The 19372-nt window shown below is 39.5% G+C and overlaps 1 protein-coding gene across 1 annotated transcript; it reads left to right on the top strand.

Annotated features, from left to right (window-relative positions):
* Positions 1–152: 152 nt before the first annotated feature.
* LOC130558379 (nuclear pore membrane glycoprotein 210-like) lies at positions 153–19247 on the top strand. Its single transcript, XM_057340749.1, has 39 exons — positions 153–313; positions 1849–2009; positions 2276–2407; positions 2524–2602; positions 2941–3091; positions 3215–3347; positions 4846–4992; positions 5080–5148; positions 5278–5387; positions 5735–5872; positions 6940–7077; positions 7158–7313; positions 7386–7707; positions 8654–8799; positions 9151–9363; positions 10152–10352; positions 11459–11648; positions 11740–11810; positions 12316–12417; positions 12500–12601; positions 12787–12912; positions 13060–13187; positions 13675–13870; positions 13969–14148; positions 14447–14527; positions 14612–14743; positions 14839–14994; positions 15701–15786; positions 15986–16160; positions 16249–16427; positions 16559–16779; positions 16857–16993; positions 17064–17187; positions 17319–17471; positions 17718–18001; positions 18220–18418; positions 18684–18776; positions 18864–18929; positions 19036–19247. Exons 1-39 carry the CDS (start codon positions 153–155, stop codon positions 19116–19118), a joined length of 5721 nt encoding a protein of 1906 aa, XP_057196732.1. The 3' UTR covers positions 19119–19247.
* Positions 19248–19372: the final 125 nt, after the last annotated feature.

Below are 19372 nucleotides of genomic sequence, written 5' to 3' on the forward strand. Positions count from 1 at the left end.
AGCGTCCATTTCAAAAATCAACAGCGACATGTGTCGTTATAACGAACTGCGCAGTTTAACGGCTGCCTTTGCTCTCCAAATAATCGTTCGTCGATCACCGGTATTCCCGCTGTGTGTTGTAGGCTAGTTGATCGCAGTGCTGTATTTTAATCATGCTGATGAAAGAGAAGGCAGTTTGGGGAATTTTGCTAATGAACTCATTGATTACACTGAGTCAGTCGAGCAAACTGAACGTTCCCAAGCTGCTGTTGCCTTTGAGCGCTCGTGTGCCTGTGAACATCACACTGACAGCACAGAGAGGATGCTACACATGGTGAGTGACAGGCGCAGTAAGCTATTCTGTCGTATTACGTGCTGTCGCGTCTGAATTTAATGCTTATTAATTCAAGATCTTTGCCATTAATGAATTCACCGAAAGTCTTTATATGAAATGGCCGAGTTGCAATGCCGTTACTAATAACTAGTTTATGCTGCTCTGCAAAAAGAACCGTATAGGCCTACTGTGCGTCCTGGCATATGGAAAACATGTTAAAATGTGTAAAAGTGGAAGAAAAGGAATGTAAATTCTAATAGTTTTAATAGTTTAAATTAGCTGTTTACCATTAAAACCATCACGAATACTCATCGTGTGTTTTGGGCCATATTTCAATGTTTTAATGGTGTGCTGTTGGTTCCCATCCACTAGATTAAAACCAGTACAATTGCCATTATAACCATTAAATCTATTGAAATTTCTGGTGACACTTTTTACTAACAAATTTAGTAAATGCATCAGTTTGGCCATTCCATGCAAATTAACATTTCCTTCTTTTACCATACTGTTAGCTCAGATGTCAAATGTGGTGGTTTCAATACCCAAATACCATATTAAAGACTTTTTTGTTTTTCTTTTGTCATTTCTTTTTATCTGTGATTTTTCATTGTCAGGTAAGTGTCGCTTTCAAAACGGTCACATCCATAATAAATGGGGACATGAAAAGTAAAATAAAATAATGGTCTTTGAAGAGCCATCCCTTTTCTTTGTGTTGGTATATTATTGCTGCTTTTGATTGTGCATTTTGATTTACAAAACTCTTACATGTTGTCTCTCAAAAACGTGCATCCTTTTTTCTCACATCCAGAAAACAGACTGATACTTATCTGGACTGTATGAACATGATTAGGGGTTTAGTAAAATATAAACAGATGATTCAATATAAGCTATAATGCATTCTCAGAAATTTTTTAAAATACCTGTTAACATAAATACCTGTTAACATAACAAATATAGTTTTTTCAGCACTTATTAATATTTCTTAAAGTCACCATGCAATTATAAATGATAATACAAATTTTCTTACACAGCGTTGCAGTGATTATTGTAATTGATTTATATATGCACATCACTATTTTTGTAAAATTCATTTACAGTTGTAATCTTTAATCAAAAACATAAAGCTCCACCCTCCCCTCGAAACAACAACTCTTCTCTTCATGACATAATGCCTGAAAAAGATGTAGGACTATACTGACTGTCCAATGGGTACCGGTGGTGTATCAGGCCAAATTACAACGATACAATTAATAAGGGGAGGGCAACATGAAGGCCTACTTTTTTTTTCAAATTTTAGAAGCCGTTTCACTCTTATGTATGTCACGATACGGAAAAGAAGACAATCGCAACTTCTGTTTCATGGTGACTTTAATGCTGGTTAATGGCAACACAGTTGTTCATGGAACCTTATTGTAAATTGTTGAAGAAAACAATGTGAAATACCTTTTAAAAATACACATAAAAGAATATGAAAGCATTTGCCTTGTGAGCATTAGTCATCATTTATTTAACTTGCTGTTTGATGATGACTTTAGGGTGTCCTCTAAGCCCGAGAATGTCAGGGTGTATCCTCTGTCTGCCGTCAGCCCTCCAGATCCTCTGCCCGCGTCCTCCTGCAGTCAGCAGTGTTTGGTGTCCGCTTTGTCCTCTCCTCAGGCTCTTCCCATCCATAGTGTGGTTCAAGGACAGGACAATGGTGAGGAATGAATGGGGTGGGGGTAAATAGACATGTTTTTCATTTTCTTTAGAAAGATATACAGAACCATTAGAGCGGTTTATTCTGATTTTTTTCAGAGCAATTAAAATGAAACTTGGGAATCATCATTACCATTTTGCATATGAAATTGACATTTTAATTAAGTCTTTGCCTCATTGGCTGCTTAAATGAACATATGAAGCATAGTATTTATATCTCAGCATTTGCTCTATTAAAGAGCATAACATCACTCATTCCCGTTATAGTGACAGGTCACATTCTGCGCTGTGACGTCGTCATCGATCGTATCGCAAGGATTCAAATTGTGACAACCACCAGACAGCTTTTTACAGATGACCCACCCCTGCAATTGTCCGTCCAGGCGTTTGACACCGAAGGTACTTTTCATTTAGCAAATTAAATTTGGACACTGTTTTGTAAGTAAGAGAAGTTTGTTTGATAGTTTGTAGTTGGAAAGGTTATGACTGTTTTCTGTTCTTGGCCTCATCTACAGGAAATACTTTCAGCTCTCTTGCTGGCTTGAAGTTTAATTGGCGGCTGGCAAAGAAGTCTGATGCAATAGAGACAGTGAGGTGAACAAGACTCTTAAAATGAAGAGGGACACAGACGGGAGGAGACAGTAAAAAGAGAAATAATACATAATGACAGCAGCAGATGCAGGGCTTGATAAGGACAGTCTGATGGCCAAAGGCCAGTTGGAGAGAGCTTTGGACCGATTTCTGAAACTGATTGTTGTTGCAAATTGTATTGATTTACATTTGTTAACAGGGTAATGTTTTCCGGCCAACCTTTCACCTGGACGCAATGAGTAGCCAATACTATAAAGGACCTAATTAAACATGAAAAAAAGAGTCTGAAAAAGGAAGAGGGATGGACCAGATGAGACTAAAGTCTTGTTTTTTTGTTGTAGATTTGTCTGGTACCATGATGCTGGTTATTCCCCTCCACCTCATATCCTGTCTTTAGAGGGAGCTGGTCAGAGGGGTGAAAGCGTCCTGCTGTACGGCATCCGCAATGGTGCGGCACATGTAAAAGTGTCTCTTACAGACCCTGAACATGAGGCACGAGTGAACACACTCAGGCAGACCCACCACATGGACACACTCAAACGTGTTTCTTTTTTGTAATTTACTGATCAATTCTTAGAATGATAGATTGTGATGGTGTATTGCTTTTGTGTTTAGCATGTAGAAGCAGCCAGTGTGACTTTGCTTGTGGTAGACAGACTACACCTGAGCCCAGCGGGGGACACATACTTGCTACAGGGCTCGACTATCAAATACAACGTGTGGAAAACAGAGAACGAGAGAGAGATTGGTACAAATCTACATACTGTACATCCGACTGATACACCTCAGCTGGTTTGTGATAGTCAAGGATTTATACAGTAGCTGATGGATCAGCATATGCTTATTGATAACAAAAATGCTGGTCAGTCAACACAGTCTGAGGAAAGCGAATGAGGCGTGCTGGGTGAACTAGTTAAGAACAAAGATATGTGTACACTGTAAAAAAAAAATTTTTTTACAGAATTTTACAGGTATTTTTTTACAGATATTTCACGTGTAATGTAAAAAGTTGTAATTTTACCGAATAGTTTTCTACAGATTTTTCGCGCATTTTTGAAATACAATAAAAAACCCTGTCAAATTACAGAAAACATGTAATTTTATGGTATTTTTCAGGCGCCCCAGTTTTTATAGAGTGAAATATGTTTAAAAACATCAAATTACAGAAAAGGACTGCAAATTTACGAGAAAAACATGTACATTTTGTGTGGGGGAAAAAAATATTTTACGATTTTTTCTGGTGCCCCAGCTGTCAGAAAATTTCTGTTTTTTACAGGATTTTTTTACAGTGTATGCAAGACCGCCATCTTGGAACAGTCAGCGTTTCAGTTGCTGTCATCGCTTACACATGGATTTTTTACACATGATGTGTTTTTTGAACACATTATGAGTTATTTGGTGTTGATTTTGTGTTGAATAAAAACTGCGGTGTGTTCAGTTAAGGACAGATTGTGTTGTTTTTAACACAACAGAGAAAAAACAAAATGTTTTCCAAGATGCTACAACATTACGTAGTCTATGGGTGTAAAAACCTCCCAGATTCAAATTCCTAAAGATATGGCATAACCTTTCACAGACGAGTGTGTTGGTTTGTATTTTATCTATATTGCCTCAATATTACATTCGTTTTTTGAGCTATGGTCACTTTTTAAAGTTGTGTTAGCTAACACATTCATCTTGTTGTATTGTATTAGTTTAATTTTTTTTACAATGTTTGGTTCAACACGACGCCATGTAACATTTGATTTATATAATTACTGTCAACTATATAATATAGCGTCAAAAATATACCAATGGTGGTCTTTTTAACGGGACACTGACACAGACATTCTGCTTTAGTAGTTTTATTATAAAGCTTTGTCAAAATTGATAATAAAATGCAGGATTCAGTACAAAGAAGAATAAAAAAAAAATGCCTGATGTTTGTTATTCAAGCACTGTATGATTCTAGGAAAGGTTATCATAGGGTACATTAGGGCAGCTCTTGGCTATGCTAAGCTACTTTTTTAAAACTAACTGGATGCATAAAAAGCTCATTTGACAGGTAGGCAGTGTCCTACCCACACACACACGAGATTACCACTATGCATTTTAAACCTTGTGATAACACCTCAATAACTCTAAGCACATTGCTTCACACCTAAAGCAGATGTACGTTCTCCATCCTAACACAACGTTGCATATGTCAGGATAGATGAGTTTCTTACACCTGCATCTAATTTCTCACTCTCCCGTCTGTTTCGTAGAGGTCACTCTGTCAGAGGAAGGATACAGGCTGGTTGTGGATGGGTACAGAGGCAGAATGTATTGTGACAGTATCTGTGTTGACCAGGAGACAACTACCGTCACTGCCTTCAAGCTGGGTCATGCCACGCTAACCGTTGTATACAACAGTATCCTACACAATTGTGCTTTTCATTGAAGGGTTGATTATGTTAAGGCATTTGACTATACCAATTCTTAACTCAACGGTGACTCAGATCTGCCCCCTGAAGTAATGTCCCACCTCCCTCGCGCTACCATATACGTGGTGGAGCCCAGTTATATGAGTGCGTTATACTGTATACTATTCATACATTAACACACATGCACATCTAAAACCACACCATGCTATTCTTCATGAGTGGAGTTGTATAGTCTTTTTATAGTGTATGCATTTGTGTGTGTGCCTTTTTCAGCTTTGGGTATTAAGGAAGAAGAGAACAGATGGGTTTTGGAAAAAAAACGACAGTACTATTTGACTGTCCGAATCCATGACAATGAGGGCCATGCAGTTCACCTATCACAGGTTGTGCTTCACAGTGATCAATTTATGCTCCATTGCATCACTTCACATGACATGCGCAAAACATTTGAACGTAGTTCAGAAAACAACATTCACTTTTGTGTCGTTCCAAAAATATCGAAGAGTATCCAGACACACTTTTCTATACAATAGATGTAAATGTGAATGAAAGAATGAGGCATGTATATAACTCTTTATTGTGTATTGCTGTACACCCAATGTGATTGTATGAGAAAGAGTGGCCAGTGAATCTTCAACATTTTGGGTTCTCTGGAAGAAGAAAAGTTTTACACATTTGGAACAATATTAGAGTCACAAAATGATTTTTTCTCACACCTCTTCCGGCGTAGAACGTCGTTATTGTTGTAGAAGAGACTGAAGGATTAGTCACATTGGAATCCACCTCAGATCCTTCCGTCCAGCTCTTGAAGACCCTTGGGACAGGAAAAACCTCAATACAGGCCTCACTTCATTGCATCATCTCTGAGGTACGACACACATTCTTAATATTCATAGATTTCTCAATTTGTCTTGGGTGTGCATCCAAGGCATAATATAGACATTTACACATTGTTATATACCTCACGTACAAATTCTTATTAGTGCTTACTGTATTACCACATAACCACATAAAATAGCGGACATCCCACCTCTCTCGCATATTACTAGGGGCTCTCTGACACCCCGTAAATTAGATAAAATATACATAAAATAAACGGAAATCAATTGTTTGCAAGCGAGAGACAATTTGTAGACAGAGTGACAGAGTATCCTGATTGGTCTCTTTATTGTTAAAGATATTTAACCATAAAAACCTTCTGGAAATACGTTTTTGCAGGGTGGAATGTTTTCTATGTTCTACTGTTTTCCTTTTCATTGACCCATGGGTTTAATTACACAGAATTGATGCCTTATGATGTCAGATTTCTTGCCTCTGGGATTACATTCAGTACAATTGCTCCGTGTGAGGGGTTCAGCAAGCCATTACATGAAAGTACAGTTCATTTTTATTGAGTAAATGGCACAAGCTGTTTTCAGATCTAGAGGGGGAGCCCCACCCGAGGGGGTCATGATGAGACGGTGAACAGGAAATGAGGACACACACAGTGTGAAGCGTAAACAGGCATGTGGTGTGCTGGGAAACCTATTGTTTTTTAAAGGAAAAGACAGCGTGTTGCATCTGTGGGACGCCACGATGGTGGCGGAAAATGAAACACATCATGGGGGGTGGGTTATCCAGTGTCATGTAGTCGTTATGGTTCTGCAAGAGAGAAACGTTGCTCATTAGTTTCAGTCGGCAACTTCCTGTCAATTCTATGTACACATAAGAATCATCCATTAGATAAATAGGACAAAAGCAAAACTTTCCAAACCGCCTCCATGGGAAATCATCTTTCGGGCGGGCGTACATTTTCCTGCCAGGCTTTAACAGTGAATGTTGGGGCTCGATATTGTTGTTGCTTGCTTTGATCTCTCAGTCTTGTGAATGTGATATTTACATTAAAGTTTTTGTTTATTCCATTTTAGTGAATTTGGTTTATGTGTTACATAATAGAATGGTGAAAAGTGGCCTGTCATCCCACCAATCGGAGTGCGACAGGAAGTGGAAATCTATAACCCTCTTAGCCTGCATCCCGCTATGATTGTGTTTCCATGGCAACCCCACAATAAGCTTTACCATCGCAATATTACGGTAGAGTTCAGATCAATATAGTTCATCTACATGTGTTGGGGTATAATGACTGTTTGTTGTTATAGATTCTGTATTTCCAGGTGGAGGGAGGAAGCGGCTCTGTGATGTGGGATGTGTCTAATAGTCAAATTGCCACAGTGACGGTAAAAGGGGTGATCATAGCAGGACAGAGGATGGGCCAGACCAAAATTCAAGCTGCGGATTACAAAAACCCACTACATTGGGTAGTTGGCCAGGTAAAAATGTGTGCACATTGTTAAACACTCACTATTCAACTATATTTGATCTCATTGAATGTTTGTATGCAGGTAATGGTTGTGAGACCCAGCCGGTTGCAACTGGTGCCACGGAGGGGTGACTGCCGTGTAGGGGACAGGATAGAACTTCCCGTAGCTCTGTGGGGCATCCTGGACCCCCCAGACTCTTGCTCTCACACAGACTTTGATACACATTTGTACACTCACAAGAGCACCAATGCAGATGTTCAAGCACAGTGCTTCTCCCATAGATACAATCCTCAAAACGAAGAGTCTTTTCTTATGGAGAGTAATCTTGTGCCGGTCACAGACTGCACTGAGCTCTCGCTACACATCCACACTGAACCCATTGGCATCTTCACACATGTGCCAGGTGCAACATGTTACCTCCCTCCATCATTGCAATTGTTTATAGTGCATCCATTCACCCTCCACTGACTCCCTCGATATTCTGTATCTTTTTCTCTAATGGCACCGTATTAATTCATCTGGCTGCTCTAATTGACCTCCGCTCGTATTGAACATGAGAAAAAAGTGATCTACTCTCAATCACACGCACCTCATTTTTCTTTCTCTCTCTCTTGCTTTCTCTCAGTGCCCTGCCTCATTTAGAACTTCCTCTGCACTGCACCACAAATTAAAATATAATTAATTAGTTTATTTTTCCTTTCAATTAAAGCACTGAGAAAATCAATAGAGTCTTTTTCGGTGTAATCCGGTTAGTACATCGCGCGCACAGCATCAAGTTGATGGAGTGTATGTGGTTTTGTGTTTGACGCAGGATTTATGCACATTAACTTGCACAGCTGTCTGGCATGTAAAGCCAACGTTTGGATTGCGCCGATAAGACTCATTAATGATCATTAATAGAATGAAACTAAAAGGGAAAGTTCACCTAAAAAATAGAATTCTGTGATCAGTTATTCACTCTCATGTCATTTAAAACCTGTGTATCACTCTTTTTTTTTGCGAAATGTGTCCATACAATGGAAGTCAAGGGGTGCCAATGTTATTTGGTTAATAAAATATCTTCTTTTGTGTTCTGCATAAAAGAGAAAGTCATACAGGTTTGGAATGACATGAGGATGAGTAAATAATGAAAGAATGTTAATTTTTGAGTGAACTGTCCCTTTAAATAAATAATAAACAGACGTTAGTTCAAGAGCACTGATGACCACCAATATACTGTTACAGTTACATCATCTTATGCAATCTCAAAAAACGAAAAAGCTCTCTTGTTTCCATACTACATACTACACTTTTAAACCATCAAATGCTTTTTTCGAAATCATTATCCTTTTTTGTTTCTGCCCTTTCAGGTCCTGTGTCTCCTGGTGCTGGGTTCTGTGGAGGGATCCGTTTTAAAGCTATTTCACAGGGTCATGCTGTTGTTACCATCACAGTGGAAACAGGGGGATGCAGCATCAGTGAGACGACGTCACTGGAGGCATACAACCCACTTAAAGTATGTGTGTGTGTGCGTGTGTGCATGCGTGTGTGTGCGTGTGTGCACATGTGTATGATTTGTGCCGACTGTCATATCTGTGTAAAGGGTGATTTATCAGCCCTATGTAGGCTATTTATTAATATAATGAACTGTTAGATGGTAGCAGAAGATTAATGTGAATGTGAGCTGTGCTGATGTATGACTCTATAGTATGTCTGGGACACAGAGAGGAGCGACGTGGGGCAGATACAGCTAGGGGAGTTTACCAGAACAATGTGATGAATGATGAATCAGTGTTGTGAAAGATCATACACTAATAAAACACGTAGTACTAAGCAAGGACAGTATCATGAATATTTTCTCTCTCAGTCTCTTGCATCAAAGGTTCTTCTCACAGTTGGCGCAGCTCGTATGGTTGTATTTGAGGGGGGTCCTCAACCCTGGCCCCCGGCCCCCATTCGTTTCTTTCGTCACATCGAGGCACAGCCATCAGTGGGTGTTACCGTGGAGACATTGAGTTCGGCAGAAGGAAGGCCAACTCGACATGCTTATTGGGTCACGTGTGACGCTGTGGGAAAACAGGTTAGAAAATGTCCTAGATTGCAATATCACACGTGTCGCGTATATGGTGAGAACGGGGTCTGTGCAATACAGAACTTCATTGAAAATGCATTTTACAATTTATTTCAGGTAACAAACACAAAGTAGTATTGTCATTTAAAGGGATAGTTTATCCAAAAATAAAAATGATTTCATTATTTAGTCACCCTAATGTCAACTTTCTTTCTTCCCTGGGACACAAAAGAAGATATTTTGAGAAATGTCTCAGTGGTTTTGTGTCCATACAATGGAGGTCAATGGGGTTCAATGTTGTTTGCTTATTAACATTCTTTAAAATATCTTCTATTGTGTTCTGCAGAGGAAAGAAAGTCATGCAGGTTCGAAGTGATATGAGTGTGATAGATGATGAAACTATTCTTATTTTTGGGTGAATTATTAATTCCTTTTCAGCATAAAACATGTTGTATGCATATACGTTATTTGTAAAAACATAAGATAAGTAATTGAAATATAACCTAAACACCTGGCATAAAGTGCATGCTGGACGAATTAAATTCCTCTGTTGTGTGACTGTGCTAAATTTCTCCAAATTGCACTTTAGTAAATTCCTCTCCCTGTCATTTCAATTCGAACACCAATTCAACATCCTGTGGGCTGTGACCAATTCAGTTTAAATTCTAACTCACAAGCTGAAAGTTAAAATTCAGAATTTTGCCCTGACGTATAAGATATTAATGCTTGGTAGGTGATTCCAGGAATCTTTGTCTTCCTGTGTGTTTTTGCACATGTGTGTGTGTTTTTGCATGCAGTGGTTGGTCTTTAGGTGTGGTAATACTCCAGGTCCATTAAATGAGATGCCCGCAATCGAGGAGAGCAGAGTTCAGGTGTCATGCGGCGTCCCCGCAAGCCTCTCTCTTTCTGTTCTCCCGTGCAACACCTCCTCACCTTCATGCATCCCTCTGTACTCCAATCACAGTTCCTGCCCTCAGCATCAGCGCCCCTGGGGACCGGTGAGTAATGCCCTTTCCGTCCTCCCTCACTTTGCCCCTGTTGCTTTTATATTTTCACATGAACTCTCTTATGATTCAGTCATTTCCTCTCTTTCCTTCACCTGCCCAGACCTCTCTCTCTTTTCTTTTTTCCATCTTCTCGCCCTCCAGGTGTTTCTCTTTCTCTTTGGTTCACACCCACACCAGACCTCCGTCTCTCCTTCCCTCTTTCCGCTGCTCTCATTTGCCATGCAATTATGTGTGATATGCAGGGTGAAGTGTTATTGCAGTTTCCATAGTAACGGCATGCATGGGGCCTAAGCAGCGTGTGTATGTGTGTATGAGGGTTGCGTGAGGGCTTTTCCCGTAGCTGACACAGAAAAAAACACTTTGATCACTGTTTGATGTAAAAATCCTAGCAATCAATATATTATCTCCATTCTGTCTTCTGTCTCCGTGTGTAGAATGTCACATCACACCTGTAATAAAAACTGTATTTGGTCATTAGTTAAAAGATTTTTTTGTGTACAGCAGAGTCAGAGAGGCAGAGATTGCATTAGATTTACCCATCTAATGAACCGAATCATTAGTCAAAGCGAAACACACACACACAAAGACAGAAAGAGTAATTACAAGCAGGCAAAATGCCAGTGATTGCATGCTCATACACATACATACAAACAGTTCAACAAACACTGATGTGTGTGTTTAGGTGCACAGTAAAATTGCCATGTTTATTCTGCATGAAAACGAATTGATTTCTAAAGAAAAATATATTAGCTGCCCATTCCTGCCTCCATTTCGTCTAAATATGACTGATATTGCTGCCACCTTTTGTTCTAAGATTCATTCATGCTTTAACTAGGTTCCCAGTTTCGTTTTCATGATCAAAGAGCTCTAAATTAATATAGTATTGCTTTTATGTTATATTTGACACATATTTCCCTGCATGCCTTTTATTGTGAGATGACACGTTATTTTATCAATAATTATTTAATGAGGTGACGCTTTATCTCTCTCAATGTTTGGACTTCTTTTATTCTCATAGAATGACTCTGATATAATTAAATATCACATTACCATATTCTTTCATGTCATTCTGCACTCTCTGGCTCTCTCTCTCTCAGTTAACTGTGTCCAGCAGTAGGGACACTGTGTTGCAGTTGTCCGTGTTTGACCAGAAGGGGGAGCAGTTTGATAATTTCACCTCCTGCTCGGTGAAGTGGACCACCTCTGACCCTCATCTCCTTTCATTGCCACCACAATCCACAATGAACTTGGCTGACAAACCAACTCAGACAGGCTACAAACTACATGGTGTGTTTGCACTGTGGGGTCTAATTTTGGCATTTTTCGGGAACATTATGTAAATGTGATTCATGATAGCCTGATCACACTGTTCTTAAAGCCTGGCAGGTGCTTCAGGTCCATCAACAGACAGGAACTGTGACTGTTAATGTCACTCTCAGATGTCCAGAGGTGTGTGGAGATTCACAAGTTTGTTTGAAGGGTGTACGTGATAGTTCACCCAAAAAGGTCATAATTTACTCACCCTCTTGTCCTTTCAAACCTTTATGACTTTCTTTCTAACGCAAAACACAAAAGAGGATATTTTAAATAATGTTGGTAACCAAACAGCACTGGCCCCCATTCACTTCTATTGTATGGACACAAAATCAATGCAAGTGAATGGGGACCAGTTAACAGCATTCTTCAAAATAGCTTCTTTAGTGTTCTGCGGAAGAAAGAAAGTCAAAGGTTTGAAATTACAAGAGGGTGAGTAAATGACAGAATCTTCATTTTTGGGTGAACTATCCCTTTAAATCTGAAACCCTATACTGGAACTCAGAATCTAATTTACAGCTAATGTCATTTATATTTGTAGTGTTTTCACAAGTGGTCAAAAGACTTTTGAAGCTTATTTGATATTTGCAAATGTATGTCTGTAGTAGATGTGTAACATAACCTTTGCTCTTTGTATAAGATGTCAACAGCCCCAGTGTCTCAGCATGTGATTCTGCATTTGGTAGAAGACGTACAGTGGGCCACGCACTCACTTACTCTGTTCAACCATCCAAAAGTCAAAGTAAGCGATCATTTCTGTTCATGGTCTCATTTCATCTGCTTTGGTTTGTAATCACTTATCAGTCCATTTTCCCTCTCTTCAGGAAAGTCTGACCTTGATCCATGGGTCAGGACACTTTCAGGTCTATTTACAAGACAGGAATTTGGCCCATATCACTCATATGGAGAACACTAATATGGTACAGGTGAGACTAGTAGCTCTAGAAATGTTATAAATATATATTATACAATAATATATATTTATAATATTGTATAAAAATATTATACAATATATTGTAAATATAACTCACGCGGACAGGACTAGTAGGCGTACATGTCAAAGTATTTTGTTTTACAAATCAAACAAGTTAAGTAGAATGTTCTGTTCCAGGTGTCCCCACTTCATCCAGGTTCCTCAGTTCTCTTGGCTCATGACCTCTGTCTGACCTCTGACCCTGCTGTGGCCCCCATCCTGATCTCTGACATCACAGATTTTCAGATTGACTTTATTGATATTGTATGCTGCATACAGACATCATCTATTATTTCAGTCCTGATACTCTATATTAAGCAAAACATTTTTTTTTTATAATTTCATGTTCACTGAATTGTCCCTTGTGTTGATGTATCTTAGATAGTTTGTGTGTATGCATGTTCATTTCAGATTGAGGTCGGTCGCACCGCCATAGTGCGAGTGGGTGTTCTGGACTCGAAGAATCAGCCGTTTCTCAGTCATTTCCTGTCGCTTATGAACCTCATGCTTATTCCTTCTTCATCCATCATTTCTGTGAAGTGAGTCTTGAGTAAGATTTGTTACCTGGACTATGAAGCTCTATGCTTAAAGGTCCCATGTGTAATTTTTTGGAGGATCTATGTCTTCAGAGGTGTATAAAGACCTTACATCATGAAGCGTTTTTTTTTACCTTAGAATGAGCTTTTCTATCTACATACACTACAGGTCCCCTTACATGGAATTCGCCATGTTGTTTCTACAGTTGCCCTAAATGGACAAACTGCTCTATAGAGCGTGTTTCGTAAATACGTTATCTCCTTCGGCAAAGAAGCGAAAACGTGACAACATCTTAGTTCTGTGTCAGCCACCGTAGTGCTTTGAAAGGGAGGGGTGAGCGGTGGAGTGAGCCGTTGGTTGCAATTTGCAACCTCACCAGTAGATGCCGCTAATTTTCATAAACTTGACCTATAGCAACATGTTAAATTGAGTCATATGCAAAGTTGAAAAACATGTGTATGTCTTGTGCGTTATTATGTTTGTTAATAGGCAGGCGGGGCCAGTGGACCTATACTCTGTGGGATTTTCTGTGACAGGACTGGCAGTGGGCGTGGCTAGTTTACATCTTTCAGCAGTGGCTGGTCATGGGGGTGTTATAAGCACCTCCCATAAGAATATACAGGTTTACCCACCATTCCGTTTGCAGCCACATAAACTTACTCTGGCAGTCGGATGTGTGCGACAGGTAGGAAGCAAAATTATATAAATAGTTCATATATTAGAAATAACTTGGAGAACAGTGTTGGCACTATTATATGATTCGCTTTATGTTTTGGTGTCTAGGTGAAATGGAAAGGAGGGCCTCATCCACAGTCTGTTGTGGAGTTCTCCGTGAGTGACAGCTCTGTCGCCATGGTGACTGACACAGGACTGGTGAGGGGTGTGGCAGTGGGCGTGGTCAAAATCAGAGGGACTCTCCAAACTGTGAGACAAGACGCAGGAGCACTGCTCACTCTCGCACAAGTATGACGTGTCCGTACTAAAATGCAGTTTTTGTCTGAAAAGTGGAGTAGGGGGGGCGTTATAAAGATGGCTCATGAATATTAATTAGATGACATAATGTTCACCCAGAAGTTTTACCACGAGCACGAGTAATATGTCTTCTACACGTTTTGCTGTGGCCAAGAAAGACAAAGCTCTACCTTCCAAAATGTGTACACCCCCCTTTCCATTACAAAACTTATAGTTACAGTATGCTCTGGTTGTACCCACATTTTTATATACAATGCTTATATACAATGTTTTATGTTTCTTTATTTAGGATGAAGTGGAGTTGGAGGTGTTTAACCTGATAGAAGTGAGAATACAAGCTCCTTTAGTGACTCTGTCTGTCGGAACAGAGGTTTGCCCCCTCATCATTTTTCTTTAGTTCAAACATATTTGTGCAATCCGTATTATTAAAGGGTATATTAATCTTTATCTATAGATGCCTGTTTATGTGATGGGGAGTGACAGTGGTCAGAATCCTCTGTCGCTGGGAAGTGTTGAGTCTGGCCTCAGTTTCTTCTGGAGTCTGAGCAAGCCGGGGGTTTTGGAGATCAAAGCAAGGCATGCAGAGGTGATGTCTGTTGAGATGTATGCATGAAATTACCAAAAGTGCTAAAGTGCATACATGTACGAATGACCGTGTGTTGATTATGCTGTGTGTTGTAGGTTGGAGTTAGTGTGTCTCCCTCTCACAGTTTCTCTGTTCTGGTAAGGGCTGAAGCTCCGGGCAAGGCTAGCATTAAAGTGTGCATGCAACTTGAACAGACACACGCCAGCAACACGTCACTCTCTGATCATCTGACTGATGAGATACAGATACAGGTAAATATAGCAGATTAGTTTCATATTAAAATAGATAACCTGAACTTTGATAGATAAAATAGATAACCTGAACATTTTGTCATCATTTACCCTCGTTTCATTCAAACCATCTATGGCTATCTTTGATCATGGGAACATTGGAACATTTGATCATTTTAAGTGTTGTTTTGGGTGTTCTGGTTACAAGGGGAGGGAATGTGGACCCTCTTCTCAAGCTTCAAAACAAAGGACTTAAAAACGAAATAGCTTAAATAACTCCACACGATATTTTAAGTAACCTGAAGGCATACGAATGGGTTTGGTATAGAAATTGAAGTATGAAGTTTTTGATCTTTGTGTGAGCATTCACTAAAAGTCTGTTTGTTCCCATAACAACCTGGTGTGTCAGCCAGACACAGAAAAATGAAGGTAAAAAAACATGAAAAAACAAATTTGACTTTAAAAATCTAATTTAAAAGTGGCACATTTCAACATTATTTTTGCAAATATGGCAGTTAACAATTCACACCGAACACATGAAAAGGCTGTTTACAAAGTCTTAATGGCCTGTTGAATTTGAAAGGCCAGTTACTAAATTATTATGACTATTAGCATCAACATTTTTTAAGATAAACACTTTACTAACACTATTAGTGGATTTATACATATAAAAACATGTTGTCCTAAATCTGTCTGTTTTATTCTGTCCTGTTTTCTTACATCTCAGGTGTTTGAAGAGATACAGTTGGCAGCAGGAAGTCCCAGATCCATCCTCATGTCTCCTCAGTCTCAGTACTCACTGCAGAGCAATAAGTGAGTTTGTATGTTTGAATATTCCCAACATCACTAAGCAATTAAACTTCAACGTTCTCAGAAAAATTCACTTTTAAGTGAAGCTTGACAGAATACATCAGTGTCCACTCAATTACCTCTGATCTCATTATGACTTGTCAAAAGTTTTACATGAAAACTGGTGGAAAATTATGTTTGGTTAAAAATGTGTCCATTTCAGAGACTCAATCTGTCCAGTGCGTTACGTCCTCAGTGAGTGCGTCTCAGGGGCAGGGCTTATTACTGTTGATGAGCAAGGAGTGTTGAGGGCGGGGCCTGATACAGGTGCCGCCCTGTTGGAGGTTTTTGTCATGGATGTTTGTGGTTTTAACCAAACATTGCTCATCAGTGTAAAGGTGAGCATTTATTATATTAATAAATGTATGCAACCTTGAACTGTTGTAGGTCCGTTTAACATGATCTCGTATCTTTTTGTTAATCGAGGTGTCAGCGGTGTGGTTTGTACGTGTTTTGGCCGTGTCATCATCTCTGAACAGTGATGCTGAGAAAGCCCTGCCCGCCCACCCTTTGGGTTGGAAGATTAACATCGTGGCTCTTTACTATAACCACCTGGGAGAACAGTTTCATTCTCATAATATACAAACAACTTTTACCACAAACAGGTATTCATATACTGTGAGACAACAATAAAATCTAATTAAGTTTATCCTAAAGTTAATACATTGTAATGCATTTCTCACCAATAATATCTACATCAGGCACTCACCTGTTGTTTATCTTTACCACGTCTCAGAGACGACCTGGTGCATTTGACAACCGATAAAGACAGCAAGTCGTTTCTGGTGCAGACGGTATCTCCGGGTCTAACAGTTTTGATGGTCCAGGGAGACCCTACAAACCCTTCTCTGAGTGACTACATACCTCTGCTAGTGTTGCCTGCCATCTCAGAGCCCCCAGGATCTCTGCGACCAGGAGATGTCATCTGTTTCAACTTTCCTATTACAAACCTGAATGGTAAGTTATTGCGCGAGCAGAGCAAAACAAAGCCCTTTAATGTAATTGTAATAGTATTTTGATTTTCTCTTTTTAAGCTCAGCGAGGCAGATGGAACGTGTCCTCAAGTCAAATCCTTCAGATGAACTCTGAGACTGGAGTGGCATTTGCAAAGAATTCTGGGACAGTGGTGGTTTACTACAAACTGGAGGGGGGACAGCAAACCTTCCGACAGGTAATCTGTGTCTAGTGTGAAAAGGATGCGTCTGTGACATATTGTGAATGTTTGTGGTGTCATGATGCAGGTAACGGTGGAGCCGGCGTCTGTTCCTCTAGTCAGTGTTCCTGCTGATAGGCTTCTTACTAACTGGCCCGGAGCTTCAGAATATATAGTCAAAGTGGATCTCAACACCTATGCTGCTAATACAGGTAGGTCTTTTCACTGTTCATCCTTAAACTAGATTCTTGCTATAAATATGATGCTTTGAAAATTCTTCTGCCATGTTTAGACAAATTATTATAGAATTTTATGATTTGTTGTCATCAACTTTCTCTGGTAGCTCAATGCACTCTGGACCAGTGGGAGGCCGTAGAGAAGAACTTACAGCCTGAGGCACAGCTACAGTGCTTGCTACATTTCAGCGTCCCCTACCTGCAGCTGAAAACACTGCAAGCTGTGTTTCATGCATTATCCTTCTATGATATAAACACCGGTGAAACAAGTCTAGATCACATAAATACTTTAAGATACTTGTTTTTTGAATTATTTGTTCATTTAAATATTCATTTTATATATGACATGAGAGCACAAGCTGGCTTTATTCAGAAAGGCAACAAAAATCTGACTTTGCAACGTATACAAATAGTTTAATCAGAGTTGAAAACCAGTTGGATTTGTGTGCAGTGTGAACAAAGTTTGTGCTTCACTTTCAACCTGTTCATCGTTTCTTGTGTTTCAGCTCAGTACAGTTGTAGGATTTTTGTGCGGGCGCAGTCAAACTCCATCCTCCATGTCCTATCCACGCTGTCTCTCTCCATCTCTCTGTCTGTCAGTCTGCAGACTCAGTCCTCCGCATCTATCCCGCTTCCATTTCCTCTGTCCTCCGCCTCTGTTCAGTCTTCTGTTCTGCTTCCATATGTGCCAGCGTTCTGTTGTCCTGTAACTGAGATCACTCTTTCACCCCAGCAACCTGTGGCTGAAATCACTTTGTTTGGCACCAAAGACATGCTTAGCACACTGCAGGTGAGAAAGAGATTATTTGAATCAGAATTTTATATCTTGCACTTGCTTAATAATAATAATATGTGTTGCTTTAACACAAAGATGTCTAAACCATGTTTTTAAGCAATGGGACTACTTTTTTAATGGGAATGAGATTAATATATTGTGTCTATGTGGATTTTATTATTTATCTTGGTGCAGAGCCAGAGACCACTAAACAGTAACATTTCTTTTATTAGGTCCATTCAGACACCCCAGATATTGTGATATCTAAGTTCCATTCGGCTGAAGACCCCACCCTCCTCCTCTTGTCGGTCTATTCAACCTCACATTTCCTGGATAAGGCATCTTCTACAGCAAGCATCACCCTGTACACACAGCTCTCCACACAGACACATATAGTGAGGGTGACTAGACTTGTGGACAGCCAGGAATCAGGTTAGAGCGCAAATAATCCATTTTATTTATAGGCCTATTTGGTGTTTAAAAGTAGCAGCCATGGAGGTACATCTTTAAATGTGTGTCTGTACAACTGCAGTTAGAGACACATTCGAGTCAAATGCAAAGGTTGTAGGTTTGATTCCCAATGATAGTTAAAAAAAATGTGTAACTTGAATGCATTGCAAGGTCGCTCTGGATAAAATGTCTACCAAATGCATAAATGTTAGAAAGTAATGAAATGCTCTTTGTTTTTTGTCTCCAGGTCAACTTGAAGCCTATTTACATTCTGAACATTTGTTCATCGTAACATTTGTGTTGTTTGCAGTTCTGGCTGCTGCTGCTGCACTTTTCATAGGTAGAGTCACATGCAAAAGTTTTATGTACAATTATAGAGCCAGTAAGATTTACATCTTTTACTGAACTCATAAATAATTTTCCACAGCATACAATACCATGCTGTCCCATATTCAGACGCAACCTGCTGTCTACACAGACTCTAATAATACAGGTGTGTACTAGTTATTCTTCCTTAAATATAAACGTGCTGTAAGACTGGTAAGGTTACCGTTTTGGATAGAAATATATTGTTTTTATTTTCTTGATTTTTTTTACAGAGCAGCAAAGACACTTGTTACTGTGGCTGACACCATCAGACAGAAGCCTGCAGAGAAGACAATGGCTCTGGAGTGCTCGATAAAATCACTATCCATTTTCCCCAAAAAAGATGTACTTTAAAGTACATTCTTCAATTTTATGAATTTATCCATTCAATGCAAAACTAAACAATACCAGCAGGTTCTTAAAGGCTAAACTTTTTTACTTAACGTATTTATGCCCATCAGACACCACATAACCAAGGTTACAATTTTTGCTGATGAACCTTTTGCTTTATCGAAATCTCTTTAGCATGGTATCTATAAGGTGTCCGGAACATGATATACCACTACAAGA

Source organism: Triplophysa rosa, linkage group LG8 (genome assembly GCF_024868665.1).
Source record: "Triplophysa rosa linkage group LG8, Trosa_1v2, whole genome shotgun sequence".
Lineage (NCBI taxonomy): Eukaryota > Metazoa > Chordata > Actinopteri > Cypriniformes > Nemacheilidae > Triplophysa > Triplophysa rosa.

Coding starts and splice junctions, on each gene's coding strand:
- LOC130558379 (XM_057340749.1), top strand. CDS start 153: ATGCTGATGAAAGAGAAGGCAGTTTGGGGAATTTTGCTAATGAACTCA. Junction 12,602..12,786: donor AGAACACTAATATGGTACAG/GTGAGACTAGTA, acceptor GTTCTGTTCCAG/GTGTCCCCACTTCATCCAGG. Junction 12,913..13,059: donor AGATTGACTTTATTGATATT/GTATGCTGCATA, acceptor TGTTCATTTCAG/ATTGAGGTCGGTCGCACCGC.